Raw genomic sequence first — 10933 nt, 5'->3', positions numbered from 1 at the left:
AAAAGACAAACCAGAAAGATTTTTTTCAAATATGAAACTGAACTATATATATTTCATAAATATTTTCATACTAAACTGAGCAAATTTAAGAATGATTATGCTGTTTCTACTGGGAAAATCATAGGTAAGGAAACTGCTTTCGTGTAGTTTTATGTACATTTGGAAAGAGCAAACCTGAACTGGGTTTTCAATCTTATAATTTTTAAACGTACAATATTCAAGAGTTCTCCGCCCTATATTGATAGTATTTATTGTAAAACTAGTTTTTTTAAAATAAAAAAGGCATTTTAATTTGTTGACATAAAGTTGGCTTTTTTGTGCGTGCTTCTTACACGCCCTTAATTACCCCAGTGTGTTTAAACCAACTACTGTTCATATTTTTCCAGGAGAAAAACAAAACAATAACAAACATTATTCAGATAAAATATTATAGGTTTATTTAAAACTTAATTCTCACATTGAGTATGCAAAATACAAACTCCACAAAATGTTCATTTTACTTTGTAGTTTACAAATATACAAAATAGACGTTTGCTTAAATTTATATTACATATTTATTAAGGCAAGGAACTATATAGAAAAACACATTTGTTCTGCTTAAGGCATACTTGGGAATAAACCATTGTACAAATTATTGCACATCTGAAACCACAGTGCATAACAGACTGTCTGCATAAAAATGCTAAAGAAGTAAACCAGGTATATTACCTGACTTAGGTCATAAATGTAGATCGGAAGACAAATATAGATTTTCCTTGTCAAAGTATGCAGCAGTTTGAAAACTTTGGCTTCCTTGTTTGGTACCTTTAGAACCAAGACTCACCAAGCACCATCATTTAGGCTATTTAAACATGTTTTCTGTACCTGAATTTCTTCCTCTTCTTCTAACATCATAATAATGGCTTTTAGAAGGTAAAGAGAATACAACGTGATCTTTTATGCTTATATTGCATCAATACACAATTCAAGGGAATTCTGGCCTTCCCTCCCCCAACTCACGGATATAATTTATACCCTGATATCCACAACTTCCAGTCACCCCCTTGGCATTTTGTAAGTCCAGGAATATTCAAGTCAGATTTAGAATTGGAATGATAGAAGATCCAGTCACAGACCCCATCTGTTCTTTGATTTTTGTCTTTTGGATTCCTCATTTTTCCTGATTATCCACTCACAAGAATACTCAGTTGGGAATTTGACCATGATTGTAGTGCTTTCTGGCTGGGCTCCTTCCCTCATCGGGAAGACAGTGTGAAAATTAAAAAATACTGAATTCTCTTCTGGCAGTGTGGGTCATATCCACTGTCTGGGATTTAAAAATGCCTCTTCATGTGTAATGCGAGGTGGTCCGACCTGGAAAATGCTCGGTCGCATTTTTGGCACTGGAACGGGCGGTGCCCAGTGTGTTTACGGTAGTGCCTGGTCAGTTCATCTGAGCGGGCGAATTTCCATCCACAGCCGTCCCAGTCACAGTGGTAAGGTTTCTCACCTGTAAAGGTAAAAGAAAAAAAAAAATTTACGCCATTGCTATATCAAAGAATCGCCCCTTTTAAAAACTGAAGGCCAGATATTAAACCAACTCTGACCCTATCCTAAAGGAATCCAGGAATGTCTTTATACCACACTGAAGAGCTGTATTGAATTCCGCATCATAAACAGGAATACATTCCGTGTCTTAAGTATTTGGTCTTGTTTTTAGGGGGTCAGTTAGGCACACAACCACCACCTACAACTATACTAATGTTTCACCAAAAACACACAAACACCACCTAAACCTATACTAATGTTTCTTTTGAGTCAAGACATCTCAGTGGTGGTAATGAAATTTGGAAATTGTGATTGGTAGTGTGCCCAAACCAGGCAATCTTATTCCTACTAAGACTGGGGATAAAAAGCCACAGGTGGCTACTTTTTTTTTTTCTTTACCTTTACCTTAGTGAATGCTGCACCTAAATGACTTTGAGTACCTACTTACATTGACATGGAAATGCTCTGCAGTGACAACCCTAAATCAGAATCTCCCCAGCAATTTTGACCATCATATTCTTGGAATTTAAAATAAAACCTTCTGCTTGCGGGGAAAAAAAATGAAAATGTAAATCAAAACGAACAAAAAATAAAAAATAAAAAATAAGACCGAATTGTGAAGACCAGAATTCAAAATAATAGAAAGGGAGGGTGAGCCTGGGAAGGGAACAGTAAAAAACGATTTTTAAAAAAAGCCAACATGCTTTTGCGTAGCAAAGTACAATTTCTTGATTACAATGCCAAGCTAGGAAAGGCTCACAGACCGCGGGAAATCTCCTGCCTTTTAAAGGCCTAACAAAATTGCACATTCAAGCACAGATACCATCCATCAAGCAAAAGGCTCCTGGGCAGAAAAGTAGGCGCCGGTTTGCTGTTCTCTCCAGTGATCCCGGAGATCAAGGCGATAGACTGCCCTGGGAAGCCAAGGAGGCACTGAGGAGTGTCCACTGGTAGCCTATGGGGCTGGAAGCTAACCCCTTCCTTCTGCAGTTTGTCCCCCTACCTGTGTGGGTTCGCAGGTGTGCCTTGAGATGGGAACTCTTTGTGTAGGTTTTGCCGCAGCCCGCGTAATCACAAGTGTGGGTGGCGGTCCTTTTCCGGGGCCACGATCGTCTTCCCCTCTTTGGCTTGGGCTCCTCCGGCATGCAGGAACCGGGTGGCATGAGCTCTAGGGGTGAAGAAGGTGGGGTCAGCATCATCCCGTGTGCCCCGAGGGGCCAGCACACACACGGCTCCCCAGCCCGAGCTACAAATCCCCGGGACTGACCTTGGTAATGGAGCGGCGGGACTTGCGGCTGCATCTGGTCGGGCAGGAAGGATGGGTAATTGGGCCCCGGGTGGGGATGGAAGCCGGGGGGAAGCGGCAGGGCAGGGTGACAGTCCCTGCTGCTCAGCACTTCCTCAAGACCCAGGGTCGGGGTAGTCCTGCTGGGGAGCTGCCGCCCCAGGGGGAAGTCGTGTGCAGCCGGCCGGTGGCCATTGCTGAGAGGGGGTCCAGCGCCCAAATGGGTGCACGAGGAGACCGCCTCCTGCTTGATCTTGGGGCACGTGCGCGGCGGCCCGCCGTTGTAGGGCGCCACCACCACCGGGTGGCTGCCGTCAGGGCTGCCTTTGCTGACGCTGATGACCGACGGGCTGCCGTACTCGCTGCCAGGGGCGCTCAGCGACGCCTTCAGCACGAACTTGCCCATCAGCCCGCCACCTGGCGGCTGCGGCTGCTGCGGCGGAATGTACACCGGGTCCAATTCTGGCCGCAGGAGCTCGGCCACGAAGCCGCCCGAGGGGCTCACGTCGTTGATGTCCGCCAGGTTGAAGGGAGCCGTCGGAGGAGGAGCGGACTCCCTGCCATATAGGAGGCCTCCGCCCGTGCCGCCCGGCGCCACGCCCGGGTCGTTCCCGGCCCGGATCGGATACGTGAAGCTGCAGGTGGAAGGCGCGCTGGCAGGGCCGCTGCTCGACGGGGACGACGAGGAGGAGGCTGACGCTGACGAGGACACGGTGGCGGCCACTGACTCCGGAGGATGGATCAGCGAATTGGAGAGGATAAAGTCCAGGTCCAGGAGATCGTTGAACTCCTCGGTCTCTCTCCGAGGTAGGGGCGCCAGGTTGCTACCGCAAGCCGCACCGGCTCCGCCGCTCTCCAGGTCTGTGGCCACGGTCGCCGCCGCCAGGTCATAGGGGCGGCCGGGAAGCACCGGGGGAAGTCGCTTCATGTGGGAGAGCTCCTCCCGCCAGCGCTGCGGGAACAGGGCGGGAGACCTGTCAGTGGTGGTCCCCTGTTGCCACCCGACATACTGACGTGCTGGCGGGCCACGCGCGACTGCACCGTCCAGACATGGGGACTGGCCAGGCAGGAAGCACCCGGGAACTCAGGGCGCCAGCGCTGCAATCTCGGCCCACACCATGGTCGGAGAAGAGGTGATGCGTCTGTATCGCGGGTGTTATGTCCTGTCTGCCCAATTGCGTGTGAGCGAGCGCCGCGGCTGGTCCCTCCCCCGCCAGGTCCCGTGGACGTCCCCGGAATTGGCACACCGAGGCTCTCTCGGTGCGCTCTCGCCACGGGGCCGCCTACGCGCTAAACTCACTCTGGCCCAGCCAGTGTCTGGGGACGCGGCCACCTCCAGCCCGGTGGCCCGCGCGCGCCCGCCCTGCCGACAGCGCGCCCGGGGACTGGTGAAGACCCGGCTTGCGCCCCAGGCGGCTCCGCAGTGCTCGCACCACGGGCACATACAGCTGAGCCAAGGGCACGGAAGCTATCCCGGGATGGCTGCGGAGTCCGCGCGGTGGCCGCTCCTTACCCTCGCGTTCAGTGGCTCTTGGGTGACCCCAAGGCTCAGCCCGACCCCACCACACCCACGGAAACCCACCGGGCGTTCCCGGCGGCCCGGGGCGATACTCACGTTATTCGGGGCACCTGCTTGACGCAGTGTCTTCTCTCTTCCCGCCGGGCCAGACGCGAACGTGGAGAAGGATGGGAGCAGCGCGTCGCTGACAGCCATGTCAGACTCGCCAGGTGGCTGCCTGGGAGCAGGGCAGGGCGCAGAGACAGGAGTCAGGGGCGGCTTTCGGCCGTCGTTCCGGCGCGTCCCACCGGTCCTCACCCCTCCCTGCTCCCAGCGCCGCGCGCCTCACCTACCTCATTAATGTGGGGGCCCAGAAGGTCCTCGGGAGCCCGAAGCAGCTGGGGCACCCGAACCCCAAAGTCAACGAAGAGAAGAAACGAAGCCAAAACCCAAAACCCCAAACTGGCCGAGATCCTTCTTCTTTGGATTAAATATAAATTGGAAGCGTCCTTTTTAAAAAGTTCCTTTGTATACAAAAGTTCTTAGAAAAGTTGTAAACTCAAAAATAGACAATCAGCAAGGCGAGTAAGTAGGTCCGGTGGCCGGGCTGCGCTCTCTTCCACTCAACAGCGTCCCCCACCACTGTCGCGGTCGCCTCGAGGGCTGCCGTGGGCGCAGGGGCTGTGGCCGGGGCGGTGGGCGGGCGGTGCCGCCAGGTGAGACTGGCTGCCGTGGCGCGGAGCTGCGAACTGGTCGGCGGCGCAGGGCGCGGAGTCCGGTGAGTTGTGTGGAGCGCGCGCAGCCATGGGCGCGGGCTACGGGCGGGTAGGAGGGTGGGGGGCCAGAGGGGCGGGGAGGGTCACTCGGCGGCTCCCGGTGCCGCCGCCGCCCGCCACCGCCTCTGCTCCCCGCGCGCCTGCAGACACGTTCGTTCTCTCTGGTCGGGAAACTGCCGGCCGCCGGCGCGCGCTCCTTACTTATAACTTCCTTCGCTACAGCCTTTTCCTCCGCCTTCTCCCATGCCCCGCCCCTCCCTTTCTTCTCTCCGCCCCCCTCCCCAGGCGCCCCTCCATCGTTGCTATGGCAGCTAAATCAACAAACTCGGCGCACGTGGGGGCGGGGGAAGGGAAGGAGGGGCGCGGGCGGGGCTGGGCCGGGCCGTGACGCCAGCCAGGCAGCTGGCGGGCTGGAGCCGAGCTGACGCCGGCGGCAGTGGTGTCGGCGGCGGCGGCAGCGTCCGCCCCAGCGCTGGGCGCGAGGAACCGGGCGCAGGTTCGGTCGCTGCGCGACCAGGGCAGTACTCACCGCCATTGTCGGCTCCCTGGGTTCGAAGCCCGTGAAGACTGGTGGGGTCAGCGGGCGGGACGGTCACCCGTCCTCACCCCTGCTAGCATACGCGCTTGCCGCGCTGTCTGCGCTCTGGAGAAGAGCGCGATTATCCGCGTGACTCATCCAGCCCTCCATTTCCCCCTCCCTCTCTGCGCTCGCAGGAGTCCGCTCTCGCCGCTCAGTGCCGGTGCCGGCGCTCGGCCTGATCTCGCACGGTTCCTCGCGGGCCCTTCTGCCGAGGGGTGGGGGGCGCTAGGGGTGTGGAGAGGAGGCGGTGCCCAGCACTGTGCATCGTGAACTGGCAGCCTCAAGAGAAGGCCAGAGGAGTGTTCCGCCGGGAACAGGCAGAAAGAGGCACGAATGGGCAGTTATGGTTTTGATACTTTAGATAGCGAGAAAAGGAGTGAAAGGGCTCAAGATTTACTCAGAGGAGTGAGGGAGAGAAGAGGGACTGTGAGGCGCGGAGACAGTTTTCAACCAGCCATCTCGAAGCACTTTCCTTTTTTTTTTTCTTTCTTTTCTCTTTTTTTTTTTGAGACAGAGTCTCGCTCTGTCGCCCAGGCTGGAATGCGGTGGCACGATCTCAGCTCACTGCAACCTCCGCCTCCTGGGTTCAAGCGATTCTCCTGCGTCACTCTCCCGAGTAGCAGGGATTACAGGCGTGCGCCACGACACCGGCTAATTTTTGTATTTTTCATAGAGGCGGGGTTTCACCATGTTGGCCAGGCAAGTCTCGAACACCTGACCTCAAGTGATCAGCCTGCCTCGGCCTCCCGAAGTGCTGGGATTACAGGCGAGAGCCACCGCCTGTAGTCTTTGATGACTAAATTGCACTGTAGAATAATAATAATAGAAGACACCCATTAAAGAAGAATTAAACACTCACTGGTGACTTTTCAAGCCACGCACTCTCCACTTGATGGATAAGAAACTGAGTCATAAAGAGGTGAAATGGCCAGTAAAGGCCAAAGGACAACTCGTTCCTTCGGCTTAGGCTCCGGGTAGGTCAGGCCCCCCAAAGGGACTTCGCTGGGAAGTGACCACGTGCCAGGAAGTGGAGCGATGCGGTGGGATCTTAGCTCCCGAAAAGTGCACACCGAGCTCGCCGCAGGCGTCCTTGCCCACCGGGAAGGGAATAGGAAACGGCGATCTTTACTTAAGTCTTATAACGCTGCCTCCCCCACCCCCACTCTCCCCTTGGTTTGTGATCAGTAATTTTCCAGCTGGGAAATGTTTTGCTCTCATCTTCTCAGCAAACAGTATTTTTTTTTAAACGTGAATGTGGTGTTCGGTATCACTTTCTAAACGTAGGCTTGGCGAGGTGTTTACTTTGGATTCGAGCGTGCGGCGCCCCCCCCCCCCCACGGCGCCCCCTCACCGGTGAACGCTGGCGCTTAGGCTGGTGTCAACCTAGGAAAGAAAAGAGAGGGGACACTGGGGAAAGGGGTGGAAACTCGGGCACCAGGCAGGGAGTGCGCTCACCCCTTTTTGAGTTCTAGTTGCCAATGTCCTTTGTCGTTGTCACCTGTTTGAACCTTGCGATTCTGGTACCTATTAGGTTTCCTCAGAGTATTTGTGATACCTGATTTTTCCACTCCTCGCCGACCACAGAAGCATTCTTGGAATGCATCTCGCCCCGAATGAATTGACTCGGCCCTCCCTGCCAACGCAGGAATCCCTCTAAGATCCAGAGTCGGACGCCCTTGAGTGTGACTTCCATCCTCTAGCTTGGCTCTGGGCAAGGGCTGCCAGGACTGCAGCTGGGGAAGGAGAGTGTTTTGGCAGGGAAACCGAGGTCCTCCTTCCCATGGCCTCGAGGGGTTCAACCCCACCCCCATAGGATCAGGCCAGTTACTTTAACTCCGATTTTTACTTTAAGCCCTTTTCAAACGGAGGAACCAAAAAAGGAAGACACCTGCCACCTCCTCCCCTATTCCTTTAATTGTGATGGCAACATCTTGGGATGCTGTGATTTGAGGGCTGCATGGGAAACTCACCACTTTTTCAGGAAAGCCAAAGTCCCTCACCCTGGATGAACAGTGGATGAGCCCTTGATTGGCAGCCATCTTCCTTGGGATGTAAACATGTGGGTCAGGACTTGGAATTTCCAACTTAGGTAGACAGCACACTAGATTATTTCTGCTTTACTTTTATTTCTCTAAGGCAGTAGCCCTTCCCCCTCAAAAAAAACTATCTGTAACCACCACAATGAAAAAACAATATTGCACAGTTGAATTTGAAAGCCACCATTATTATGTCATATAATCAAGACAAGATTCTGAAACTCAATTGAAAAAGATGAACTTGTTCAGCCTGGGCGACAGAGCGAGACTCCGTCTCAAAAAAAAAAAAAAAAAAAAAAAAAGATGAACTTGTTTCCAACCGACCTTCTGAAGGATAAAAGCCAGCCTCTCTTCGTGGCAGGCAACTAGCTGGTTTATTCCTCTGATTGCGTCATAAAGAGAAATCTGTATATTCACCCCAGATTTCTAAAAGAAGCAAGGAACTTCAAGTTCACAAATGATCTTTCAAGGCAGGTGCCCTGTGTGACAACAAGGTTATGGCCCTCCCTGTCTTCAGAACAGGTAGGGCCAGAAGAGTTAAATCCTTGCCCTATATAATTTATAAACATGAGGCTGAGTAAACCTTTGATGACTAAATTGCACTGTAGAATAATAATAATAGAAGACACCCTTTAAAGAAGAATTAAACACTCACTGGTGACTTTATTTCAGCAAACTGATATTACTAGTTTTGTGGACTAGAAGTTAATTATTAATGTCCTTGGAGTTATAAAATAATTTTTTTTCCAACACAAACTGCATTAGTTGGTAGAAGGTGTGATGAACACCATTAGTGCTAGGGGATTAATGTGGAGCCATGGAGGGGTGTGATAGACTGAAGAAGCTGCATCCATGTTTCAAATGAAAGATTCAGCACCCATAACTGGGCATGGGGTCTGGACACATAGAGCACCCCGTGACCTGGCTGCACCCTGGCTGGGTGTCTCTGCATAACTGCCGCAGGACTCAAGAAAAACTGCTTTTTTTCCTTTTTTTGAGACGGAATCTCACTCTGTAGCCCAAGCTGGAGTGCAGTGGCATGATCTTGGCTCACTGCGATCTTATGCGATTCTTATGCCTCAGCCTCCAGAGTAGCTGAGACTACAGGCGCGTTCCACCATGCCCAGCTAATTTTTTGTATTTTAGTAGAGATGGAGTTTCACCATGTTGCCCAGGGTGGTCTCAAACTCCTGAGCTCAGGCGATCCACCCGCCTCGGCTTCCCAAAGTGCTGGGATTACAGGCATGAGCCACTGCGCCCGGCCTGAAAAACTGCTTTTTAAAAAAGTGAAAACGAGATGATTTTAAGTACCCGAATTGCTTCGAAATGAAATCCCTGCTAATAATAACTGTAAAAGGAGCTTGCAGCTTTCACAGGGTGGCAAAGCTTTTCTCAGCCTCCACGCTCATCTCCTTGTGAACGCCAGCCTCTTTTTACCCTCTGTCTTGTGTAGACTTTAGAGGTTAGGAAAGTAGGCCTTGACTCTGTGTTTCCCAACATGACTCTGCTGCTTTCTAGCTGGGCAAGTTACTGACCTCACTTTGCACTTTGCCTGTTTCCTCTTTTGTAAAACGGGGATATTAATAATGCCTACTTCTTAGAGTGATGAGGATCAAATCAGATAATCTAAAGTAAAGTATTTAGCACAGACTTAACACTCAATACCTAGTAGCTATTACTATCACCAGTATTCCCCAGGGTATCATAAACATGATGAGGCTGAGGCTATTGTTTTGTTCACCGCTATATCCCCAGGTCCTATTATAGTGCCTACCTAGTACATGGTAATGCCCTATAAGTGTTTGTTGAATGAATGAATAATGCATGTTTAATGTGCTTTTTCTTTTTGAATAATCCATTAGCAGGAAGCTCATCTTTCAGCAATCCACTGTAGGCTCATTGATCCCCTTTCTCATCAAGAACCACAACACACCCAGGCTTAAAATTTCATCATTCTCTCCCCGGTTTCTAAGATAGAAACCTAGATTTTCTTCAACTCCTCCCTTATTTTCTTTGACCTCAGCATCCAGACATCCACAAAACTCAGCTATTTCCATTCCTAAATATCTCCGCTATCTTTTTACTACTCTCGGGCTGCTTTGGTTTAAGCTTGCCTTATTTACAGCTTTTTGTTGTTGTTGTTTTGAGACAGGGTCTCATTCTATTGCCCAGGCGGGAGTGCAATGGCACTATCTTGGCTCACTGCAACCTCCACTGCCCGGGCTCAAGCGATCCTCCCACCTTAGCCTCCTGAGTAGCAAGTATCGTGTAGCACTGATTCTTTTTTTTTCTTTTTTTCTATAGAGATTTCATCATGTTGGCCAGGCTGGTCTCAAACTCCTGTGTTTAAGCCATCCACCCACCTCGACCTCTCAAAGTGCTGGGATTACACAAGTAAGCTACTGTGCCCAGCCCCATTTACAGATTTAATTATGTCTGTACACTCCAAATAGTCCTCTTGTCTCCTCCCTCAGAGCCCCACTGGCATTCTCCAGCTAGATCTAATCCATTTTGCTCACAGACCACCACAGTTCTGTCTCTGCTCACCTCCCCACCAGCCAATCTTTCAACAGCTCCGCTTTGCCTAGCGGAATAAAACCAAACTATTTGGCTTGATGTACCCAACACTTACTACTCTGGCCCTAGACAAACTTTCCAGAATCTTCTCTAGAGACTGACCTCACCCTCTCTAAACTCTTAACTGGATGTTCTCTCAAATCCCTGAATACAGGATGTGTATTTTCATCAGCTGTTTTTCCTGTCTGAAATGCCCTTTCTCCCCTCAGGGCCCTCATCGTACCCAAACTCCAAGAAGTCCCTCTACATTGTTCCTTGGTCTATGAGTTCCCTTTCAAGCCAGTCCTTTTTTCTCTGAGCTCTAACAAAGCTGTGTAATGACTGCTATGATGTTTACCCAGTGGACTTGCATGATCTGGTTGTTTGTAGCTCCTGTTCCCCTGTGGCGTCTTCAGGACAAATGCCCAATGACCATTAATTGTAGAATGAATGAAGAGAGCAAAACTGACTTGGCAAAGTATTAATGGGGTGGAGACAGGGAGTAGGGGGACCTGGTCCTTGTCAATAGCATTTCTCTTTAGTTGAGAGGGTCGTTGGTTTGGTACTTCATTTTCCATCCCTTCTCTTTCTTCGCCACTTCATCTCTTTCTTTGAAAAGTTCTATGAAGGAAAACTTTTCAAAGAAAGTTATGAAGGAAATAAAATCCTTCATAA

General features: G+C 50.8%; 1 protein-coding gene across 2 annotated transcripts; it reads right to left on the bottom strand.

The window, feature by feature from the left end:
• Positions 1–414: 414 nt before the first annotated feature.
• Positions 415–5329, bottom strand: KLF4 (Kruppel like factor 4). Of its 2 annotated transcripts, XM_030824893.1 has the most exons (5): positions 4664–5329; positions 4428–4548; positions 2795–3764; positions 2531–2695; positions 415–1489 (listed from the first exon to the last, which is right to left on the bottom strand). In XM_030824893.1, exons 1-5 carry the CDS (start codon positions 4666–4668, stop codon positions 1314–1316), a joined length of 1437 nt encoding a protein of 478 aa, XP_030680753.1. In that variant the 5' UTR covers positions 4669–5329; the 3' UTR covers positions 415–1313. The 2 variants fall into 2 exon arrangements, with proteins under 2 accessions (XP_030680753.1, XP_030680700.1); XM_030824840.1 differs by having other exon boundaries at positions 2531–3764.
• Between the last annotated feature and the right edge of the window lie 5604 nt (positions 5330–10933).

This window comes from Nomascus leucogenys, chromosome 1a (genome assembly GCF_006542625.1).
Source record: "Nomascus leucogenys isolate Asia chromosome 1a, Asia_NLE_v1, whole genome shotgun sequence".
NCBI classification, from domain to species: domain Eukaryota; kingdom Metazoa; phylum Chordata; class Mammalia; order Primates; family Hylobatidae; genus Nomascus; species Nomascus leucogenys.
This window is presented reverse-complemented; position numbering and strand designations above follow the sequence as displayed.